This window comes from Grampus griseus (assembly GCF_964374135.1).
Source record: "Grampus griseus genome assembly, chromosome: 1".
In the NCBI taxonomy this organism is placed as follows: Eukaryota; Metazoa; Chordata; class Mammalia; order Artiodactyla; family Delphinidae; genus Grampus; species Grampus griseus.
In genome coordinates, this window is record NC_139017.1 from 150394655 (window position 1) to 150418644 (window position 23990).

Sequence of the window (23990 nt, forward strand, 5' to 3'; positions counted from 1 at the left end):
CCTTCCTTCCTTCCTTCCTTCCTTCCTTCCACTTAAGGCATATCGTGTTTCATTTCTGTTGTTTACAACCAAAAGAGTCCTGACTAATCCAAATCTCCTCGTCCTCCTGTGCAGCGTTGGTGGTACAGTGGTGAGCATAGCTGCCTTCCAAATCTCCTCATCCCCACCCCCAGACCAGATGCCCCACTCCACAGGCACTGAACAACCAAGACCAACCACCTCCTGCTGAAAACTTTAATGAAATCAATAAGTTAATAAGTTAACAAAGTGAGGTACTTGCATATCCGAGAACCGGGTTGGTGGGGAACCTTGATCGTGGAAGCAGGAAGGGCTTCTTCCCAAGTCTCCTTTGGTCATAGGGTAATCCCATTCTCCTGCCCCTCTCCACAGCTCTGTCTCTCAGGGGGCGGAGGTGTGGCTCTCTGGGGACAGTGCAGTGCAGGTGAGGTGAGCCAGGATAGGCTCCATCCAGGGCATGACGGTCACATGCAGAGGGCACGTGGGGGCAGAGGCTGGGCACCATGGGGCTGAGCAAGATCCAACCCCAGCCCTGGCGCTGGTGCATGCAGGTCCCCAGTCATGAGATGCAGGCAGCTGGGCCTGAACCCCTTACTCCCTGGTGCCCCACAAAGGGTCACCATTGGTCCACTACCCATCACCCTCCTGCCACCTGCACTGGCTTTGCAGAAGAGGGACAAAGGGGTAGGGATACCAAAGAGGTGCTGGGGGCCTGGAGCGGATGGGGGCTTATGCGGTATGGGGGCTGCCAACTGAAGTGAAAAGTGGAGTATGGAAGGAGGGGAAACAGTGCATGTGAGCGCCATATGCAGTTGGTGCCTGACAAATGGTACTCACTAGATGCCTTATAATTCTCTCTGGGAGTGAGTTAGAGTAACTAGGAAGAGGGCAAGCCTAGATGGAAGTGGGCCTGATAACCACCCTGCGGAAGGGCCTGTGGTCTTTCCAGTGCTGTCCAGGCCCCAGAGGCCTAGGCCTGAGTTGTGCTGTGGGGACGCTAAGGAGGGCCCTCGGGGGCAGGCAGAGGCAGCAGTTAGGGCTCCTGGACCTGTGCGGAGTAGATCTTCTTGAGAAAGGGGAGCTGGTAAAGTTCTGGAGACCTGGAGTCACGTCAGAGCTCCCTCTCCTGCCTGGATGTAGTTGGTAGGAGTGGACATTGCCCTGCAAGGCCAGTCCACTGGCCTCAGCTACAGAGGCCCAGGAAAGGCTGAGTGGCTCTGTGCTCAAGTCTCCAAGTGTGGGTGACTGTGTGTGTCAGCGCGAGTGTGAGAGACTTCCTGCACGTCTGGGGAAACTGTAGGGACATGTTTGTGTGATGGTGGGAGCATTGTCTATGGGAGGTTGGGGGGAGAACACAGAAACTTGTGTTGTCAAAGGTGTCTAGGGCCAGAGGGTAGTGAACATTGGCAGGAAGAGGGAGCCCCTGGGAGGGGACACCTGCAAATGGGAAGAAAGGCCCAGACACTGCCCTTTGGGAGGCAAGGGAGAAAGAGGCCCCATGCTGGGAGGTGAGCAGTTGATAAGCCAAAGAACAGGGATGGGGGTCATAGCCAAGCAGCCTGAGACCAGCTACTGCTGGGGGCCCATCTCCCAGTGGGGGAGGGGCAGAGGGACCCCACGGGGGTCCCCAAAGTTGCATATTTAACATAGTTTGCATATATGGTGCCCACCTGCCTTGCGGCAGGGTCCTGTGCTTGTGGGTACCTGTATGGGCACCGTGGGCCCACCCCCAAGTGGGGCGGGGACTTGGCCGGAAGGCTTCCCTGCTCTGTCCAAAGGGCAGGCCAAAGACCTCACCTTGCATAGCTGGAAGCTGACTCAGGGCTCAGGGCCCCAGCGCCCCACTCCCACTCCCGGAGCAGTGCCCCTGCCCGGCGGGCCGTGTCGGGCCTTGATGGAACGGGCAGGGCACTGGGGGGTCCCAGAGGCCGCGGGACAGCCGCCGCTGCTGCCCTCCGTACGGCCTGGCATCTCACGCTCCTGAGGTGGGGCGGGTCGCTGGCACCCACATCGGGTATCTCGCCCACCCAGGCAGCTCAATACTGCGTGTGGCCTCTCTCCCCACGAGGGAGCGAGTTCAAGTAAGAGAGGAGTCCGGAGGCCTCAGAGGGCGGGTCCGAGTGCCAGGCCGAGGGGCTGGCCGTGTGCTACCCCGCCCCTGAGAAGCCCCTCAGTCCATGTTGGTGCTGACCGAGCGGGAGGTGCTGAGAGTCTGTGCGGAGACGGAGATGTCCTCGTGGTCCACAGGGCTATGGTAGTCGGAGGTGATGTCGGGGTCGAAGAGCGGCACTTGCACGGTGCCCAGGCTGGCCGAGGTGCCAGAGCGCAGGCAGCGCGAGTAGAAGCCCAACAGCAGGTCCAGCTTGTGCTCGATGGACTGCACCTGGGGGCGGGGCGCGGCTGGAAGCGGGGCCTGGCCGGGACTGGAGGCGGGACTTGGGGGCGGGACGCGGCTGGGAGGCGGGGCTTTCCCGGGGAGGGTCACGTCTGGGAGACGCGGCTCCTCCGGGAGGGGGGTGCGACAGGAAAGGCGGAGCTTGGCCGGAGGGCGGAACGAAGCTGGGAACCTGGGGTTTATTCCCCGCCCCGCCCCCCACGAACGAAATTTAGTTGTGATTGGTTGGGATAGTCCGGGTGATCGACAGAGACAAGTGAGGAGGGGGTCAAATGAAGCAGGTGGGACTTCGACGGGCTTATCTGAGACGCTAGCAACCTAGGGCGGGGCTTGGCTGGAGAGGGTGGGTTTATCGGGGTCGTTTAGCAGGAGTGGGCGGGCCTCCTGGGAGGCGGGGCTTATCTGTGGGGCGGGGTCGGTCGGGCAGGGGATGCCTGCCCCGCGGGTGCTCTGGGCTGCTCTGAGAAACGCACCCTCCCTTTGGGCTTGACCCGGGGGCCTTCCAGAGCTTCTCGGTCGACGACTAGCTCCACCACACCAGCGAAACTCCCTCCGACACTCACCTGCTTCTCCACCTTGACCACGCGTCCCATCATACTGATTTCATCCACCGCCTCCGTGTCGGAGGGCCCTTTGTCGCCCTTCTCCCGGGACTTCCGGTCCCCGGGGCCCCGGCCGACAATCTGGTCCACCCTGTGGGGAAAGGGAACTGTCAAAGGGCCCAGGCACTCGCCACAACTCTCTCCTACAAGAATTTGAGTTTGCCTGCTGAAAGGGGAGAGAGACATCCTGCAAGGTGGGAGCAGGCAATCTGAGGGCGGGGCCCGTTTGATCTGCCAAATGGAGGCCGAGTTAAACGGAGGTACCCGGCCGCTGCTTTGAGGGTTTTCCAAACAGGAGAGCAAAGGCACCACACGCAAGCATGACAAGTAAAACAGCTGCCTGATGGGAGGACAGGCAGGCAACGGTGGACTGGGTAGAGGGAGAGACAAAAGTGGGAATGTGAGTTATAAGGAGGACAAGGCTGGAACTGGATGCACGTTGTTTTTCTACTCCTCTATATAGCAAAATTCTTGAAAGCGTTATCTCTACCCTCTATCTTCAGTTTCTCTCCGCCCTTCCTCTCCAAAACCTCCCCAATCAGGCTTTCATTCCCACCATTTCACCAAAACTACTGTTGTCAAGTTCCCAAATGACCTCCACGTTGTTAAATTTGATTCTCATTATACTTGACCTATTAGCAGTGCTCAGCACATCTGATCACCCCTTCTTCCTGCATGTTCTTCATCTGGACTCCCAAACATCAGCCTCGCCCAGTTCTCCTCCTACCTCACTCACTGCTCCTACCTCACTCACTGCTCCTTCTCAGTCTCCTTTTCTGGTTCCTCCTTTATCTCCACAATCTCTAAACATTGCAGGACCCAAGGCTCATTCCTGGGACTTCTTTATTTCTATTTATGCTCACTCGCTAACTGATGTCTTCAGTTCCAGATTTTCAATTCCTCTATACACTGTTGACACCAAATCTGCATCTCCAGCCTACACCTCTCCTCCCAACTCCACACTCCGCGGCCAGATCAACACTGCATTTAGATGTCTGATGGACATCACAAACCCAACATGCCCCAACTCTCCTGAGCAAAACTTGCTCCACTAGGGCTTCCCTGGTGGCACAGTGGTTGAGAGTCCGCCTGCTGATGCAGGGGAAACGGGTTCATGCCCCGGTCTGGGAAGATCCCACATGCCGCGGAGCGGCTGGGCCCGTGAGCCATGGCTGTTGAGTCTGCGCGTCCGGAGCCTGTGCTCCGCAACGGGAGAGGCCACAACAGTGAGAGGCCCGTGTACCGCAAAAAAAAAAAAAAAAAAAAAACTTGCTCCACTCATTGACCTCCCGCATGCCAATAAACAGCAACTTTTTTCCTCTTGCTCAAGCCAAAACCTTAGCTTTATCCTTGATTCTCTCCCTCTCTCTCTCTTTTTTTCTCTTACACCCCTTCCAAAAACCCTGTCTGCTCTACCTTCAAAATATATCGAGAATATGACCATTTCTCCCCACCTCAACTGCTGCCACCTGGTCCAAGTCCCCAGCATCTCTTGCCTGGATGTCTGAAGTAGCTCCCTCACTGGTCTCCCTGCTTCCATCCTAGCCCCTCATAGGCCATTCTCAACACAGCATCCAGGGTGATCCTTTTAAAATATACCTCAAATTTCATCAGTCCTTTGCTCAAGGCCCTCCAATGCTTGCATCTTACTCTGATGAACGCCAACATCTTTGCAGTGGCCTACAGGGCTTTATATAGTCTAAGTGCCATTAGCTTTCTAACCTCATCTCCTGCTTCCCTCATGCCAGGACAGGCACACTGGCCTGCTTGCTGTTCCTAAATCATCACCCCAGGCACCTGCCCATCTCAAACCCTTTGCACCTGCTGTTCCCTCTGGAAACTATTTAAACAACAACCATGGGACTGTTTGCCTCACCTTCAATTTTTTTTTTCTCAAATGTCACCTTCTCGCCTATTTAAAAATCACAAATCCCAACACCCTAACCCTTATTTTTCTCCTTAGCCTTTATCATCATCTGACATATTCTAGTTTCACTTACTATCATCTGTTCTCCTTCAACTGGCATGAAAGCTCCATGAGGGAGGGGCCATTTGCTTTCTACCGTATCCCCACTGTCTGGTAAGTAACAAATAAATACCCAGTAACTATTTCTCGAGAGAACAAATGAATGGGCAGTGAGAATGCAAGCCACAAGAGGAAAAGGGCGAGTTGTAGGTGATTGGGGTCTTGACGTGAGAATCTACCTATACGCTGGGTGGAGAGGAGAGGTGCTGGAGGATTCCAGAGGCAAGAGGTGAGCAGCGTTGAGGACAATTTGCCTATTCCCTTAGGAGATGGGAAGTCACTGATTATCTTAAGCCTGTTACTTCAGGACGAGAAAACAGTCATCTAAAGACGTTCCCGAGGCAAGCAGGTCAGTAGGTTCACAGGGAGGACCTGCGGCTTGGCGTTTCTTCAGGTTCAACAACAGGTGCGGGCTCTGGCTGCAGAGCGCTGCAAGCCAGAAACTCCAGCTCCCGCAGAGGGCCCTAGGGGGCGCTCGGGGCTCCGTTCGGGAGCCGGCAGAGAGGCTCCAGCGGACCTCGTGCGGGGGTTGGTGCCGCGGCCGCCCTGCCCCCCTCCCCCTTCGGAGGCCGGCTCACCCACCGGCCCTGCAGACTCTTGATCCGGCCCAGCATGTCCAGGTGCCCTGCTGAGTACTGCTCGATGACGTCCTTCACGTCGTATGGTCGTAGCGTCTCCTTGAATTTCCTTTTGGCTACCAGGAACTTCAGGATCCTGTCGGGGGAGGGGGTCTCAGAGGACAGGGATTCTTTTCCAGCCCCCACTCCGTCCTTTGCTACTTTGTCCAGCACGAGGGCAGCTCCTGCTTGGGCCACCGCAAACAGCCACTGCTGGGTGTCCAGCCTGCCTACATACCCGCCGCGCTCCTGCCCCGGCCCCCTAAGTTTGTTTGGTATTCTTTAATGTGCCTGTATCTTCAGTCAGCTGGGAGGGCAGGGACTGGGCCTGGTTTCTCTCTGCTGGGTGGAACACAAGGTAGGCATCTGTGAACACTGTTGCTGATGACAGTTTAGGGAAAGACATTTTTGCATATGCCTGTTAGCACTGCTGTGCTGGACCCCGGGCACCCAAAAGGGCATCAGATCCAATCCCTGGCCTCAGGAACACTGGTCTGGGGTGGGAGACGGAGAGGACACAGACAATTATGGGGTGACAAGGGTCATGTCAAGGAATGGAGAAAGAAGACTGGGGACCATGAGCAGGGAGAGCTTGGGTGGGGAGGTCAGGGGACAAGTCTTAAGCGTGATACTTTGCAGTCCCAGGGCAAGAGGTGGGGAATGAAGGGAGGCTTTCTGGACACAGACAGGCAAGGAGATGTGTGAGTGAGAGTCAGTTCAGAGTAGCTGGAACAGGATGTGAAGGAAAAGGGTTAATCCCTGGGAGGCAGGGGAGGTGTGTGTATGTGTGGTGGGGCTGAGGGGGGTACTCTGAAGAGCTCTGAATCCCCGGCAGCGACTGGGCCCTGGGAGGTCGGGGCAGTGGGGACGGCCGTGTGGCTTCCTCTGCTTCAGCATAACCATCCTCTGCAGGCCTGTGTGGAGGATGCCCCGGACGGGCAGAGTCCCGGGTGGGAAGACCCACTGCAGGGGAAGAGCTGGGAGAGGGCAGTGGGGTGGAGACACAGGACAGCCCTGAGCAGTGCAGGAGAGAGGACCGAAAGGCTTCTGAGTCTGAGTCCAGCATGACTCCCATGGCTTGGGCACCGGGTGGATGGCGGTGGCACTGCCTGACATGGGGACATGGGAGGAGGAACAGGATTGGGGCATGCTGCGTGTGAGGCGTCAAGGAGAGCTGACCTGAGCCAGGGGGCAGCTCGGGCGTTGTGTTCCAGGAGCTGGGCACTTGGAGGGGAGAGACAGGATGTGTAAAAAGCGGGTGGGGAGAGGCCTCAGACTCTCTGGGAGGAGGGTGCCCAGCTGACTCTGATTTAAAAGGGTTAGGCAGGTGCATGAGGCAGGGAGGAGAGGGGGTAAGTCTAGAAGGCCTAGGGGTGAAGCTGGAGCGGCAGTGTGGAGACAGAGACTAGGCCAGAACTCCATTCCAAGGAGCGTGGGGCCAGATCCCTGGCTGGATGGCTAAAGGGCTCAGGAGACTCTGCCCCCCCTGAATTGTTGAGGGAGACAGCCAGTAAAGCCAGTAGGGCAGGGGCCTTCAAACTTTTTGACCAAGACCCACCATAAGAAATACAGTTTACAGAAGCTAGTATACGCACACACACGCACACACACACACACACACACACACACACACACGCACACACACAACTGAAACAGAAGTTTCATCAACATTTTTATTCTTACTATGAGGGATGCACTCTGATACTTTCTATTCTTTTTTTTTTAATGTTGACCATGGCCCACTAAATTGATTTCACTAAGTTGATTTCAAACTGTTGTGACCTGTGGTTTGAAAAATACTGCTCTGGAGGAAGTCCTGGGGAAGACAGACAGGCAGAGTTCAAGACACCCAAGGAGAGACAGTAAGTCTGAGTCACAGAGGCAAGAGGAGGATGAGACTGAGACACAGAGATGGAGCAAAACTGCCTGTAAGACAGAGACCCAGGGAGAAACAGGCAGATGCCGATACCAGCTAGGGAGAGAGAAATAAAGAGAAGAGAGCCTGACATAAAGTAAGAGAGAGGAAGGGGAGAGAAGCAGAGAGGACACCGCAGGTGTGAGCAGAGGGACCATGATGGGCAGCGGTGCCCACCGCCCCACCCGGCCAGCCCTCCAGACACGATGAGTCTGCAAAAACCCTGCTGGGAGCCATATGCTGTCTCTCCCCCCCACCCGCCTTCCACTGAGGGGACCAGGCAGGCGGCAGCTGGCGTGCTGGATGCTAGGCCAGGCCTGGCCATGAGGGCGGGCCCCAGACGGGGAGCAGCAGTGGGTGGCCCACCTCCAGCCTCAGTCTCACCTGACAGAGCGGATGACCGTCTTCACGGCAGGCATGACATCGTCCACTGTGAGTTCACACTGGTAGCTCTTCTCCTCTGCCACTTCCTCTGAGGGGCCCTCTGAAAAGTCCGGGGCAGGGGGACAGGTGGTGGCAGCAGAAGGGGCCATTCCCAACCCCTACCACCACCCTTAGAGGTACGGAGAGGGAGACAGAGCCTCAGGAAGGGCCCAGAACCTTCCTGGGGGCACAGAGCAGACCAGGTTCCTGCCCCCCTGGCTGTCCTGCCCAGAGTGAAAACCTCGGTTTGCTGCATGCCCGTCTGCCCCGTGTAAACATCTGCCTGGTGGCTGGCACGCAGGAGCTGCTTTAGGGCACATCTGGTCTGGCCCGGGGTAAACTGCACACAGCCCTAGAGGAAGTCCCACCCGTCCCACCACGCAGGCCAGTGAGCGCCAAAGACAAGGGGCTTGAGGCCTCTGCACATAACTGCGCACACAGCCTCATCCTTCAGCCAGGAGCGAATCAAGGGACTGGGTCCCACCCCCCAGCTCTGCTCCTGACGCAGCCTCTGAACCAAGTCATTCTCCCTCCCGCCCCCACGAGAGAAACAGCTTCTCCGAGGCTGGTGCCCTGCGCTGCACAGACAGGTAATGCTATCCTGGCCTCACAGGGGCAGGAGGGGCAGGAGGCCAGGCAGCTTCTTGGCAGGGAAGAGGAGGCCCCGGGCACCAGCCATGCCCAGACTTCCAGCACCTCCCAAAGACTGGTTTGTGGGGTTCTGTAACTTTCCAGGAAAGGGCTGTCTGAGTGGTCAGCCAGCAGCATGCTGGGGGCTGATACAGCACGGACAGAGGCAGCATGGCTGGGTCCCCTCCCTCCGAGGTTCCCGTCCCCAACCTCCATCCTTGTCTACCCCCCCAACTCCTTTTCCCACCCAGGGCCCTGAAGCAGGTCAAAGCTGGGAGAAGTCTTCCAGGGGACTTGGTCCAACCCTCCTGTTTTCCAGAAGAAGACACCGAGGCACAGAAAGGGGCAGTATCCTACCTAGGTCACAGTGCAAGTCAGGAGCAGAGCTCGAACTCAAAAAAGTGACCTCTCTAACCAGTTAAAAGCAACCCCACCAGGTTCACAGCCTCACATCCCCAGGCTGGGCTGGCAAAGAGGGCCAGGGTGGGGAGTGTGGGCCATGGAGCTGGACAGACGTGGCTGGGGATACCAGCTCTACCACTCACTAGCTGAGAGAGCTCAGTCTCCACATCCATAAAATGGGGATAGAGACAGACCCTACTTCCCAGGGTTGTTGAGAGAAGTAAACGAGATAATCCACCCCCCAACAGTCAGGGCTCAGTTCAGCAAGGATGGCTTCCTGCTCCTTCCAGAGCATGTTTGTAATACTTCTAGCTTTTGTTGGGCACTTACTATATTCCAGAACTCTTCTGCTCACCTACTGTGGATAATCTCATTTAATCCTCACAACAATCCTATGAAGTAGATATGCTTCTTGTCCCCATTTTATAGATGTGGAAAATGAGGCCCAGGGAGATTAGGTTACCTGCCCAACATAAGTGACAAAGCCAGGATTCAAACCCAGGCAGCCTGGCTCTAAAGTCTGTGCTCCTAACCACTACCAAATGCCACCTCTACATTCTCCTCTGATTCTCAAACTGTCTGGAGCATCAGCAAAGCAGGTATTATGATGCCCATTTTACAGACCAGAAGACTGGTGCCCAAAGATAGTCAACCTGCTGCAAAGCTGGGGCTAGAACCAAGTTATTCCCACCCCCAGCCCAGACTCTGTGTCCGCCCTGCCACCCTCAGCAGGTCCTGGCCCCAGACCCGCAGGGGCTCACCCTCAGCGGAGGCACGGGGTTTGAGTCTCAGGGAGGCCCGGAAGCGGGTGCGGTCGTTGAAGCTCCAGCTCTTCTGCACCTTGGTGGGGCTGCTGGCCTCCCCCTCCTGCTCACTGCTCGGGGAAGTGGGCATCGGTGGAGGTGCTAGGTGCTGCTTGGAGGGGCCTGTCCGTCGCTGGGAGCTGCCCATGCGGATGCGGTCTTTGATACCCATCCGCCTGCTGGCACAGCAGGTCGGGTGGGGGAGAGAGCCAAGTTAGCCGGAGCTGGGGGCCAGTGCAAGTGGGGACACTGCTGACTTAGGGCTTGGGGGCAGGTACTGGGGCTGATTCTCCACCAAGGGGAGACTTCCTGGGATGGGACAAGGGTGTGGTGAGGGAGGCCCTGACTCCTATGAGAAGCTGATCCAGGGTCAGTCTGAACAGCTCCCCTCCCCACTCCGACCTCCCACCCCTTGTTGCCCAGACAGATAAGGGGTGCACAGGAGACAGATGTCAGAGTGGAAAGAGTGACAGAAACCCAAGAAGGGAGTCAGAGACAGACAGGGGGACTGGGGAGCTGGGCCTGGCCCAGGCAGGTGGGTGGGTGGAGGTGGTGACCCCTCTGGGGACAGACAGGCTGCTGAGGGATGGAGAAGCTCACCTGGCCATGCACACTGAGTTAGGCCCCCAGCTCCTCCCTGTACACAGGGGCGGGCTGCGTGGAGTTGAGGGCATGTGCATGTGTAGGGTGTGTGCTTGCATGCACACAGGTGCCAGTGTGTATACCTACGTCGGCATGTGTATACACGTGTCAATTTATATTTTCCTCCTTTGCCCACCGCTGGAGCTATCTGACCCCACACTGGTCAGGTCAGGGCTTTAGGACATGGTACAGTTGTACAGGCAGTGCACTGCAAAATTCCAAAGTCTCCATCACTCAGACTTCAGTGAGAATGGTGCCCCTGGAGGTGTGCAGTGCACTGGCCTGCTGGGGCTCTTGGCCCAGCATGGGCCCACAAGTATGCCCAGGCCATGCCTGGTGCCCCTCCTCCCAGTGAGGGTCTATAACCTGTTCTTCTGTGGTCTCCCCTGCCTGAGCCCTGCCCACCCAGACTGACGTCCTGCTTATGTGACCCCCCCAGCCTCCTGAGTCTGCAGTTCAACAGCATCTACATCTCCATGTACGTGTGAACATACGTGTGTATCTGTGTGTGTACTCAGACTTCCCTTCCCGCACCCGAACTCCTCACCCATTCCCCAAATCTTGGAGGAAGACAGGTGAGGGGAGGCCTCAGGTTCCCCGCGACAGGCCCTGCTTAACCAATACCTGGTAGAGTAACTCTGTGTCCAAGAGGTTCAAGGACCACGTTGTCGCTGTCTGAATAGGACCTATGCAAACATCCCCATCCCATGGCCTGTGGTGTCACCACTGCCTCCCTGCTGTGGCTTGCCACTTGAAGGGCCCCCTTCAGACACGTCTGGGGCCCTTCCACCCCAGACGTCCAGGGCCCTGGCTCAGGAGAGCACCAGCCAGTCTGGGAGGAATTCTGAGATGGGCCCGGGGCTGGGGGAGGACACTGTGTCACCTGGTCTCTGGGACTTTCAGATCCAGGGTTGAGGAGAGGACAGACTCTGGTTTCAGGGCAGAGTGGGAGCTATGGTCCTCCATGCCCAGGGCATGGGGGACAGAGTATAGAGCCGAGGTGCTGAGGTGCGGGAGACTTCGAAACCAGGGGCACCTTCAGCAGGTGCCTTCAGGAAGGCACCTGGGATGTAGGGCCATCCTTAGGGGTAGGAACCTCTGCCCGGAGGGGAGAGGTTACAGGTCAAGGATGCGAGCCCTGACAATATGAGGACAGGGCGGCCCCTGCAATCCAGCATGCTGTTTGCTGGCCCAGGACCCCCTCAGCACATCCCAAAGATTCCAACCAAAGTTTGAGGTTGGCTCTCCCAAACTTTCCTCCGCCGAGCTGTTACTTCAGGCTCTCTTCATGCTGGCAAGCACCCCCCAACCCCGTCCGTGCAGCCCCTCCTTCTGTCCTCCACTCTTCCAAGGGGCAGAGGAAGAGAGGGGGGCGGAGAAGGCCCTGACACTCAGCCAAGGGCCCAGAACTCTGGACCTCTGTGACCGGCACATCACTCCAATGGTGTTCTGGGGGAAGGGGGTGAGCTCCCTGTCACGAGAAGTGTGCAAGACTGAGTTTGCACTCAGCAGGACGGATAAAGGAAGGGGGTGGGGGCTTGCCCTAGAGGTCTTGAAAGGTCCCTCTCCAGCTCTGATCTGTGATGGTTGAAGGAGCTTCCGGCGTGGTTTGTGGGGTTCTGTAACCTTCCAGCCAGCCAGAGACCCTGGACTCCTCTTCAAGGTAACAAGGCACTGTTTTCCCAGGGGCGGCCCTGGATTCCAGCTCCTTGGGCAGCGCCCAGAAAACGGCTCATGTCAGCCTCTTTGAAGCCTAAAAGCTCAAAGAAAATGGAAAGAAACCTGGCACACAGTGGACATCGAAAGAGCTCCTTCCCTCCCTGGCTCCTCAGAACACACAAGGTCCACTCTGACTGCCTGAGCCTTTTCAGCTCTCAGCCACTTCAGGTGGCGGGCTCCAGTGTTACCTCCCCTATTTTACAGATATGGAAGGGGGTGACTCGGCTTCCAGGTCATAGAGCTCCTCTGGATGGAACAAGGCCTGGAACCCAGTTTTCTGTGACCGCAGAGACTATGTTCTTTCCCTGGGGCAAGCCGCCAGGATAGGGTGTCGGGCAGTGATGCTCAGGTGGGGGCTGTTTTGCTCACCAGGGGACATTTGGCTGGAGACATTTTTTTGTCGTCACTCTGGGGGGTGCTCCTAGCATCCAGGTAGAGGCCAGGAACGCAGCTAAACATGCTGAACAATGCATGTGACAGCCCCCAACAATAAAGAATTTTCTGACCCAAGACATCAATGGCGCCAGTGAGAAACTGATTGCAGCGTCTGTTGGTGTCTGGGGGATAGATGTGTGGGCTTGACTGGGGCTTCCCCGTGCGAGAGGGTAAGCTCGGGGCACTGGCTGCCCTCTGACTGCTCTGCTGGACCCAACCCCTGTGCTCACTCCCACAGGGATTTCTTTAAGGACTCCATCTGCCTGCCGAAGGCCAAGCTCAGCGGTGGAGGCGTGGCGGGAGGCAGCCTACCCCTACTGGTGCTGCATACAGCCCCTCTCTTCAGGACTGGGAAACAGTACATGGCTGGCCTCGCCCTTCCTGCCCACCACACCCACACATCCCAAGGAATCTTGCAAAGGGGCAGATCTGACCCAGAGACTCCTTGGTTTTATCCTCCAGCATGTGCCCCTGTCCTACAGCCATGGTTTCCAAGTTCATATCATAACATACCAAACTGCATGAGGCCGACATTTATATAGCACTTCCTCTGAGCCAGGCACAGTCTGAACGGAAGCAGACCCTACGATCGTCCGCATTTTACATGGGAGGAAATGGAGGCACAGAGGGCTTATGCCCGAGGTCCCCTAGCCAGGCTCAGATCCAGGACCCATGTTTCTAAGAAACACTGCTTCTTGGTAGAGCAGCCAGGAGCTCCGTCACCCATCTCCTCCTCACGGGTCCCCTGATCCACAAGGCTCCTGATGCACTTTGGGAAACCCAGGACTCTGTAAGCCCAAGCTGCCAGGCAGGGCCAACAGTACAAAGCTCACACGGGGCCCTTGGCTTCTTCGTGACCCAGCCTCGGCTCCCGACCTCCACGCTGGGCTGCCTGTTCTTTGCCAAAGCCGCGCTCTCTCTCACCCCCTCCCCTTGGTGCGCGTCGCTTCCTTGGCCTGGAAGGCCCTCCCTCACACCCACTCCTTTGGGGGCCTTCTCCAGTGAAATGCCTGACTCAAGCTCCACAGGCCCCCTGCTTCTGCCTTCCGTTGTGCTCATCACACCGAAGAGCAGTTACTCTTTGCAACTCTCTAGGCACAATGCTTTGTTCATCATTGTGTTCCTAGTGCAGGGCCTGGCACAGGGCAGGTACCCAGGGATGTAGGGGCTAAATGAGGCAGCTAAAGAACTGGGCTCTGGAGTTAGCGAAGGAGGTGCCAATCCCAGCTCCTTCAGGCGTCTGCTAGGATCTAGGTGGTCAGCGGGGAGCCAGGAAGCTAAAGGCCCGGCAAAGGTCAGAGTGGGAAGGACCCTCAGAGAGCCTCTAGCGCAATCTGCCCATTCCATAGATGGGAAACTGAGGTCCAGAGAAGGGAAGCAATTCGGCCAAGATCACGCAGGGGGGTCAGCGGCAGAGCCAGAACTCATCCCAAGGCTCCTGTACGTGTCCCTCCTGGCAGACTGGGCACCAGACCTGGCAGACTGGGCACCAGGCCCTGGAAGACTGGGCACCAGACCTGGCAGAGGCATCCCCAGGAAGGCGAGGGGCTCATCAGGGCCCCAAGGCAGATGGCAGGCGGCAGGCACATGCACCTTGTCTCTGGCCCATCCTGTCCGCCTCTCCAGCCCCAGAACTGGGTGGGGCAAGGAGGAACGGCAACAGGAGAAGGCGAGGGGGTACCTCGGTCTCCAGCTGGCGTGGATCCGAAAGAAACTCCGTTTATTACTAAACATCTGGCTGGAAAGTTGAGAACAAGACACAAACAGAGGTTAGTGGGAAGGAGGCAGGTGGGCACAGCATGGGGAGCTGCCAGGATGGGGCTGGCCTCCCGTGGCTGGTGGGAGAGAAGGACCCCCCAGCTCAAATCATCCTCCAGCCCACGTGCCCAGAATGCAGAGGTTCTCCAGCTTTGCATAAGGATCTCATGGGGAGCACGTTAAATGTGCAGAATTCTGTGCCTCTTTTCCAGAGATGCTCATTCCGTGGGCTTGGGGAGAGGTCCAGTATCTCTGCATTTTGAACAAATGTCCCATGGGATGCAGACGCAGGGAGTCAGTGGACCATGCTTTGAGAACCACTGTCTTAGCACCTCATCACAAAACCCATAGAGAGAGGTGCTGGCCCTGCAATGCCACCCCTCAGGAAGTCCTGCTCCGTGTAGCCCTGGGACCGTACTCAGCCTGGATCCACCCACAAGCACCACCAAAGGTGTGGCCAACCAGGGGTGTGTGTGTGTTGGGGAAGGGGGTCCTGTCTTGGGCACCCACCCCACAGGGCCCAGAGAGCCAAGATTAAGGATATGGCCATTTGGCCTGAGGCTGGTGCCTGATCTCCTAGAAATCCCAGCTCAGCCCCTGGCGTCCCTGGGAAGAAGGGACACTCCAGCACCAGCACCATAAGCCCCAGCCACACAGACACTGCAGGGCGGACAGACACAGGCCGGAAGTTAGTGATGGCCGAGCTCTCGGCAGTCATCTGTTCCTAGGCCTCGGGGGGCCAGAGACCCAGGGCAGCTGCGGGGGGTGGTACCAGTACTGGAGTCCAGGATAATCTCCATTTTCAGTGTCTTCCTACTCAGGCAGAGTGAGATGAGAGCGAACTGAAGCTACAGAGAGCCCTGGCTCAGGCCGTGGGCCGTGGTGCTCAAATGCCAAAACTTCTGAGTTTCTACCTGTCAGCTGTGGTTGGGTGGGTGTGGGGATAACACTGTAGGACATTCAGATAGTGACAAAGGATACAAGTGGGGCTGCACCGTGGACCCTCTTCCAGTGAACTCCCAGCCTACCCTGGCCAATCACGCTTCCCTTCCTCCCAGAGACCTGGAGGGGCTCTCCCTCTCTACCCACTTCCTGTTCAGCCCCTGGCCAGAAGTGCCCTCACTGAGACCGGAAAAGGAATTCTGCTCCCAGCATCCTCTGCACCAGAACCCCCTCCTCCCTGTTCCCCAGGCCCTTTTAGCCCAGAAACCCAGAGCCCCTGATCAGCCTAAAAACTGCTGATTTTCTGCCCAGAACCCAGAGGCTCAGAGTAGCTTGATGACTTTCTCAAGGACACGCAGCACCAGGCGGCGGAGGCTTTCAGGGCACCTCCACCTTCCGATCCCCGAGTGGCTCACCTCTTCTCCCCTCCCTTGTTCTGGGCCTGGGACTCAGAATCACACCTGAGGCTCAAGGACCAGATGTCCACCTGGCTGATTCAGGGATGATATGTAAAGATGAGACAAAACAAAGAGATGGGTAGGCAACGGGGTGATTGTGGTGGCGGGGGGATTGAATCCTTGACCTCAAAACTACACCTCTACGGGAGAAGCTGCTTTCCCATATTGTGAGTTAGTGGGCCTCCCTTACCCAAATATGCCTGAAATTCCACTATTTATGAACATTTACGTGAGGGTAAGCATTGTTCTTTCTTTGTTCTTCTTTCAAGATGCAAAAGCTCCAGGAGAGGCAGGTCAAGGGGAAAGAGACTGTTGGGACAGCAAAATGTCCCTCTGTAAGGAAGAAAGACATTGTGGGAGAATCCCAGGAGGACCCTCTGGGATTAGCAAAGCTGTGGACAAGGCTTGCACACGACAAGAGCATTAGTCATTGGTTGAGTTTACATAGGCCCTACAGCAGTTCTTAGTCACAGAGCTCTCTTTCCAGGTGGCATCTCGTTCCCGAGAGGCGAGTTCAGCGTCAAGCCCCTTCTAGAGGAACATGCTGGGGGAGGGGGGGGGTTCCTGCCCTCACACCCCAGTATGGTGTCCACGATTACCTGAGCTGTAAGCACCTGTGGCCAGCGGCCTCCTCCTCTCTCCAGCTTCCCGGGAGGGATGGGAGTGCAGGGATGGAAGAGTGAGGGGGACGTGGAAACAGAGAAAGAAAGAGGACAATGGAATGAATGGAGGAGGTGATGAGAAAGGATGGTGTGGACATCTCCCCCACTCAGACCCTTGGAACCCAAGGTGACAAAACGATGAGTCCACTCTGGCCTCTCCAGAGAGACCCTCGTTCTGTACCTGTCTGACCCTCTGATGACAACTGGTCCAGGCCTCATGACAAGGCCTGGGAGTCCCCAGCACAGGCCCAGACACCCACATAGTGGCTGGAGGCAGGTCTGAGAGAGGATGAGACAAAGAATGGAAGAGGAGGAGGAGAAGCAAGAGGAGGTGGCAGCCCCGGGGGGCCCCTACCTTTCCCCAGGGCAGAAGTAGGTGCTGCCCGGCCGGTGGCAGGTGGCAACGGGCGGGTAACGGGAGGGCGCTCCGTCGGGTACTGGCGCCCGCCGCACCTCCAGGGGCCGTAGGCCCCCGTTGCGGGCCCGTTGCACGTGCTCAAACAAGAGGGCCAGCTCTCTGCAGGACAGGGCACCGTCAGCAGCAGGCAGGGCCCTGGCACCGCCCCCTCACCCAAGGGCACTGAGCTCCTGACAGATCTTGCCACGCCCTGCCTCTCTGGAGGTGCTCGGCAAACACCCCAGGCCCGCGTGGGCAGGGGTGGGGGTGGGAGACTAGCCTTCCCCCCTCTCTCTCTATACTCAGCTCCTGGGAAACCCTCAAGGGTGCCAAGTATGACAGTGCAGGGTGGGCGCCACTCGAGGGCGCCCTCCCAAGGGGGCAGGTGGGAGCTCAAATCCACCTCACTCTCTGCTCAGCAAGCCGAGCTCCTGGACGTGGAGCTGTGCCCACCCGGAGGCCAGCAGCAGCCCTGAAATCCTCGCCCTCCAGATCCGACTGGATTTTAGGGGGAAACTGAGGCTGAGGAGGGCGACTTGATAGTGCAGCCCAGCTTCCTCCTCCTGCAGCACTCACTCTTGCCACTGGGCTCTTGGAGACCAGATTGAGGGCTCAGCTTCTTCTTAACTCTCAGGCTTTCTTGTTTCTATAACAAACTTTCTTGTTTCTATAACCCGAGAAGGATATCTCCTCTCTTTGTCCTCTTTGTCTATTGTATGGATGAGGAAACCAAGGTCCAGGGAAAAGGAGGATCAGTGGACCCAGAATTTCCAAACCAAGCTCTGTTCCTCTTTCCAGAGGACCCAAGACCACCTTCCCAAATCTTTCCTCCCCATCGCACACATCATATTTCTAACAAACCAGCCCCTGCCCCACTCCCCAAGGCCTGGCCTTGAGTCCTTAGGACTGCTTCTAGAAAGGATGACTCCTTCTAATCTAACCGGCATCCCTGTCTCTAAGGTGGGAGCTTGCCTCTGCCAGGTGGAGAGATGGGGGGAACCAGTGTGATTCTGGGAGCCCCTCCTTCCCAGCCCCTTCTCTCCTGCTCCTCCCCTGGAAGGCCCCTGGGGCTGAGAGGGAGCGGGGATGGGGGCAGCCAGGTGTAGGGGTGAGTGGGATCACGCAACAGCTGCTCTTGGAGAACAAATGAGGCAAAAAAGGCACCGGCAGAAACGCTGAGCGCAGCAGCCTGGCCCCGCCTTGCTCACTGCCCGCCTGCCCACGGGACTGAGCCGCTCTCCAAGGTCTTCATTCCTGCCTCAGGGCCTGGCCAGGCACCTGGCCACACGAACCTTGGTGATGCTATTAATGATCCCCTGTGTGGAGCCACCCCCGTGCAGTCTTACCCCAGCCTTGGCCAGTGGGGCGAACCCACTTCTGGGCCCTAAGGCTGCTGCCTGGGACAGTAAAATCAGTTACGCATGGGGGTGCTGGGGTGGGTGCTTGTACCCAACATGGTAGGGCTGGTGCTCTACCCAGCTGCAATACGCCAGGCTGGCGAGCGCTAACACTGCCCCCAACTCAGACCGCGGGGAGTGAGCTGCCTGGGCCACTGCCCTGAGTGGCAACAACTCTGGGTGAGCATGTGGCCTGCTAACACCCCAGGACCCAGGGCTCAGCCAGCAGGGCAGGGTTCCACCCCATGCCCTGTGTCCAGCGTCACCGCATTCCCTGGCATAGCAGAGGGGGAGAGAGGACGTTCCAGGCTCTGGGTGACATAGGATCTACAGGGCCAGCCCCAGATGCTCCCATGGGAGCTGTCACCCCTTTGCCCCTCCACCAGGGTTGAGTCCCAGCCATTTGTCCCCAAGGGGCATTACTACCAGCCACCCACCTCCCCTTCCCCCTGCAGTAGGACCTACTTGAAGGACGGGAGGATGCTGTCATAGTAGTACCAAGTGGCTGTCAGGTAGGCCCGGCTCGTGTCGGTGGAGTACAGGCGCCATGCAGCCTGGTGGTGTGGAAGAAACGGGAAGGAGGTGGTGGGGGACAAGGCATCAGAGAGGCCTCTCAGCCCCCCACCAACCCTCTGCCCCCAAAAGAACCCAGTCCTCAGGCCAGTTGAAGGGTACTCAGAGCCAGAGGCCAGTTCCAACTCCATAGCCACCAGCAGGGCTAGAAGGAGGCCTGGAGAGAAAAGACTGCCCCAAGGTGACGCACAGTCAGCATCAGAGCCAGAGGCCTTGGAGCGTGGGAGTTAAGAGCTGCGGTTTTGTCATCAGGTAGAAGTGGGTTTCCAATCCCAGCTTTGCCACCTACTCATGTGGGCAAATTAAGTAAATGTGCAGAGCCTCAGGTTCCTCATCTGTGAAACGGACATAATACTACTTACCTAACAGAGTGTTGTGAGGACTAAATGGGCAAATGTATATTAAATGCCAAGCGCAGTGCATGGCACATAGCAGGCACTTAATACCTAGTTCCCCACCTTTTTTTAAACATCTTTATTGGAGTATAATTGCTTCACAATGGTGTGTTAGTTTCTGCTTTATAACAAAGTGACCAAGTTCCAGTTTCTGCTTTATAACAAAGTGACCAAGTTCCCCCTTTAAACACTCCTGTTATCCTGTTACCACAGCTGATAAATATCTATTCATTGTGTATTTGATTAACGTCTTTCTCTCTCCTTAGACTGTAAGCTGTGTCTTGGTCAGCACTGTATCCTCTGGCACCTGATGGGTGCACTGCAAGTGTCTGGGGAATGAACACTGACTGAATAAACCATTGTTACTAATAATAACCCCACCCCCTCCTTCCCAGCTGCCTGTCACTGCCCATGGGATTGACGAGGGGAGGAAACAGCATCACCTACCAACCCCTCAGCACCCATGAAGTTGCAGGGTTTCCTCTGCGGCAGGAGGGATGACGATCAGACAAGAGGAAGGACAGTCCCTCTCCCCCCAGGTAAAGAGAAGAGCCAGGTAGGGACTGTGAGTGGGGTAATCAGTGAGGGCAAGAAGGCTTGGGAGGTGCTGGGCAGGAGGAAGCAGAACTGGACCCTTCTTTGGGTGCCTCTTGTCCTTAAGGGATGGCCCACTGCTGACCTCACTGGCCAGGCACCCTCCCAAGACAGGAATATTTTTACTTCCTGCTTGCCTAGGCCCCTGGCTTGGGCTGGGGAGCAGCTGCCAGAGCTGTCTCATTAATTATGGGCACCACAATACCAGCTGTCTCTCGGCCCGGCCAGTGCCAGCCGCCTGCCCCTACAATGCCCCTCGGAAGGCCAGCTCCCAGGGAACAGCAGCCATTGTGCCCCAAGGGATGCTAAGAAGGAAAGGTTGGGCTGGTGGCTGGAGATAGTAGAGATGGGAGGGGGGGTTCCACCCTGGGGAGGAAACATACGGGGGCCTTGAGTCAGACCTGGGCTGGGGGGTCAGAGCATGGCCAGCTGGGGAGCAGGCCGAGGCAGGCTGTGCATAGGTGCCCTGAACTATTTCTCGCCGAGGTTCCTCTTGCACAAGGCTGAGTCATGGAGTCACAAAAAAATCAGAGTCTTGCCTCAGCCCGTGCCCCGTCGGAATGCCTCAGACAGTGGGGGAAACTGAGCCCACACACTCCTGCTTTTTTCCCACCCGTCTGGCTGTTCCTCCTCTGCCTCCTTGGCTGGCTCAACTCTGACCACCCAGCCACGAAGTGCTGAGGTTCCTTAAAGCCCAGCTCTGGACCATCTTCTCTTCTCCTTCTGTCCTCTCCCCACTGGGCAAGCACTTCATTACCATCTGCACACAAGGCCCAGCACATTCCTCACCTCTGCTGCACACCAGTACATCAGTGATCTCCTCAACATCCCCCCTCGGGGGCTCAGAGGCCCCTCAGACTCTGCGTGCCCCAGCCAAACTCACACTCTTCATGCCCCCAAGTCTGGTTCCCCTCCAGTGAGGAGGGTCATCCACCATCCAGTCAGGCAAGCCAGTCACCCTGCCATCTCCCTCTCCCTCACTCCTGATGTCACCAATTTCACCTCCTAAATACGCAGCATCTGCCTATTTCCTTCCATCTCATCTGTTGCTACCCTAGTCCAAGTCACCCGCCTTGGACTCACCCAGACTGTTCCCAGAGCCTCTTATCTGCTCCCTCCACACACCCAGGTCACCCTCCAATCCACTCCCCACCTTTCAGAACACATATCTGATCATGTCACCCCTTCCTCCTGCCCCGTACCTGTTAATGGATCCTCATTGTTCTTAGGAAACTGTTAAATTCCTCTCTCTGGCCCTCAGGTCTAGGCCTCGCCCACTTATCCAAACCCTTCCACTTGAGCTTTCTGTTCCCGTCTCAACTAGCTTCCTTCCTGTTCATCAAACACACCCTGCTCCCTTTCACCACGGGACCGTTGCACACGCTGTTCCCTTACCTCGAAGGCTTCCCCCTTCTCCTCTTCACCTAGTTAACTCCTACCCATCCTCCAGCTCTCTGCTCAAGTGTCAGTTTCCCAGTGTAGTCATCCCTGAGTTCCCCTTTAAGGTCAGATCAGGCCAGGTCCCCTGTAAAATGCTCTTCAGAGAACCATTTCTTTCTTTCAACGTGTTTCTCTCGGTTTGTAGCTACAACATTCACTTGTGGGAGCGCTTGCGGGGTGAATTAAGGTGTCGGGGGTAGAACAGGCTTACTGATGACTGCACAGCTGATGGGTGGCAGGACTGGGTTTCCACTAGGGACCTAGGGCCTCTTGTCCAGTCTCCACTCCACTTCAAGCCATGTAGAGTTGGGGTTGCAGTGGGTCAGTGGGACAGCTCTGGCTAGCCCTGAACTGGGCATGTGGTGCAGGGAGAAATTTCTGACAATCTTAGCCAGCGTCCTAGCTCTGTCCCTGACTTGGCATGTGACCCCAGAAAAGTCACATCTCTCTGAGCTTCAAAGTGGAGTCATAGTTGTGAAGCTGGGACACGAGGGTCATCATACAGAGCTGACACACCAATTCAGTTCAGGGGCTTCCTGGGCGTCCTGTACCTGGATGAGGTTGGCTGCTGGCATCCTCCGCTTCTCAAAGTGCTTCTGCCTGTGCTGCTCCTGCACCTTCAGGGCAAAGCCGGAGCCAAGGATGCCCTAGGAGGATAGGCATGGTTCGCGGAATATGGTGATGGTGGGGACAACAAAAGGCAGCAAAGGTGCCCCCACCTCTGCCCTTCTGAGGTGCCCACCACCACTCATGCAAATGCTGGACGGGGCTTAAGCAGGATCTGTCCCCAGGACGCCCCCGCCCAGGGCTGGGCCATCCTAAGTGGAGGGGGACTCACGGCAGGCAAGGCAAAGAAGGAGACGCCTAGTAAGGCGAAGCCAGCAGCCAGGACCCTGCCCAGCCACGTGTGTGGTGTCTTGTCACCATAGCCAATGGTCGTCAGTGTAATCTGGGAACACAAACAGGTTACCTGCAGGGCTGGTTACGGGGGCCACCCACAGGAGCTTGTTGGGTCCCAGGCAGGTGGGAGCCTGATCACAAGGGAGGGGGCCTCCATGGTTGCCCACAGGGACTGGTCACAAGGACTTGTCACGGGGGCTGGTTAGAGGCATAAGTGGATTCTCCGCCTCCCCCTTGCTGGTGGAGGAGAGGGGTACAGGTCACAAGGGCTTGATGTAGGGAACTAGATGGGGTCACATGCTGGTCCACTGGAGGACTAACACAGAGGCTGGTCACGAAGGTCCCAGCCTTAGTTGAGAGGACAGGGACAGGCCCCTAGGTCGGGGTCACGACGATCAGGCCGGGGAGGGTCCCAGGGAGAAGGGCGGCCCTGCACAGACCCTCACGCACCGTCCCCCACCAGAGCGAGTCGGCGTAGGAGGAGAAGTCGGAGTTGGCGTCCTTCTCAGCCAGATAGACCAGGAAGGAGGCGAAGATGAGCACCAGAAACCCGATGTACCAGGCGGTGATCAGCTCCTGTGGGGTCAGCAAGGGATGAGACCATACACCTGGCACAGGTGGGGAGGTGGACGGCTCCCAGAATGGCCTATGGGAGGCGTTCTGAAAGGGGATAAGAGTACCCACCTCTCAGAAGTCCCTGGAGGTGGCTCTGCCTGCCTTTCTTTCTCAGCAACTCCCTTCAAGGAGACCCTGCCCCGCCTTCAAGGAAGAGCGAGGCCCTCACAAAACCTCAGAGCACGCCCCGGCCCTGCCCTTGACCCTCCAGGTTCCACGCTCAGACCTCCGCCCACAAGCCCATCTTGCACCGCCCCCCAAGCCCCACTTTCAGGCTTCCATCTCGCCCCACATCCTGTCCCGCCCCAGCCCCACCCTCAGACCCCGCTCCAGCTCCCCACTTCCCTGTAAGCGTAGACCCCCAAACCCGGAAGCTTCCAATTGAGACTCTCAAGCCCTGCCCTTCAGGCCCCGCCTCCTGGCCTGGTCCTGACCTCCCCTCCAGACCCCGCCCTTGCCCCGCCCCCCGAGGTAGCCCCTGTGGCCTCGCCCGCGCTGGGTCCCTGGTCTCCCCTACCACGGCCCCGCCTCCGCTCGGCCCCGCCCCTCCAGCTGCCGCACCAGCTCCGCCCCGGACGCGCCCCCGGACACGCCCGGCCTCACCTTGCTGTGAGCGAGAACCACCGAGCCCAGCAGCTTCCAGGTGCCGCCGCGACGGTCCATGCGCACCATGCGCAGGATCTGCAGGAAGCGCATGCTGCGCAACGCAGACGTGGCAAAGATGTTGCCCTGCGTGCCGGCGGCGATGACGGCCACCGAGGCCACGAACACGATGAAGTCTGCAGGGGCGGAGAGCGGGCGAGGTCATGGCCAGCGCCGGGGAGCCAACCTACCCTGTGCCTGGACCCGAGGTTGGGGGTTCCTGGGGCCGAGGGGGCGATTGGGAAGGTCTGTTGAGTCTGTGTCAGCAGCCAGGGTCCTGGGGTCAGGGTGTTAACCCTGGGGCTTGGGGGTCAAGAGTCAGGCGGGGCTGGGTAGGCCCATTACCGATGACACAGAAGGGTTTTCTGGCAAAGCGGAAACGGCCCTGCCATCCTCGGTAGCGGCAGCAGCATCCCGCGGACCAGATGCGGATGATGTACTCCAGACCAAACACCACGATCATCACGAATTCCTGTGGGACCAGGGGCCTGAGTTCTGGTCCCCACTCTTCAGGACCGGGGTCTAGGTCACACGGCACCCACCCAGCCCGGAGTCCCTGGGTTAGGGGTACTAGGATTTCCTCAGACCAC

General features: G+C 57.6%; 1 protein-coding gene across 5 annotated transcripts in view; it reads right to left on the minus strand.

Moving 5' to 3' along the window:
* Positions 1–280: 280 nt before the first annotated feature.
* Positions 281–23990, minus strand: part of KCNQ4 (potassium voltage-gated channel subfamily Q member 4) — a gene marked incomplete at its 5' end in the record, with an annotated part of 55106 nt that continues 31396 nt past the window's right edge. The window contains 13 exons of one of the 5 annotated variants that reach the window (XM_082663893.1): positions 281–2401; positions 2977–3106; positions 5624–5755; positions 7958–8057; positions 9790–10010; positions 16385–16429; positions 16803–16964; positions 18707–18795; positions 21795–21890; positions 22082–22192; positions 22594–22719; positions 23362–23537; positions 23746–23872. In XM_082663893.1, coding sequence (XP_082520019.1) covers positions 2189–2401; positions 2977–3106; positions 5624–5755; positions 7958–8057; positions 9790–10010; positions 16385–16429; positions 16803–16964; positions 18707–18795; positions 21795–21890; positions 22082–22192; positions 22594–22719; positions 23362–23537; positions 23746–23872 — 1728 coding nt within the window. In that variant the 3' untranslated portion in view covers positions 281–2188. Of the gene's footprint in view, positions 2402–2976; positions 3107–5623; positions 5756–7957; positions 8058–9789; positions 10011–14308; positions 14366–16384; positions 16430–16802; positions 16965–18706; positions 18796–21794; positions 21891–22081; positions 22193–22593; positions 22720–23361; positions 23538–23745; positions 23873–23990 lie in introns of all 5 variants that reach the window. The other 4 variants (XM_082663895.1, XM_082663894.1, XM_082663896.1 and 1 more) reach the window with 4 other exon arrangements.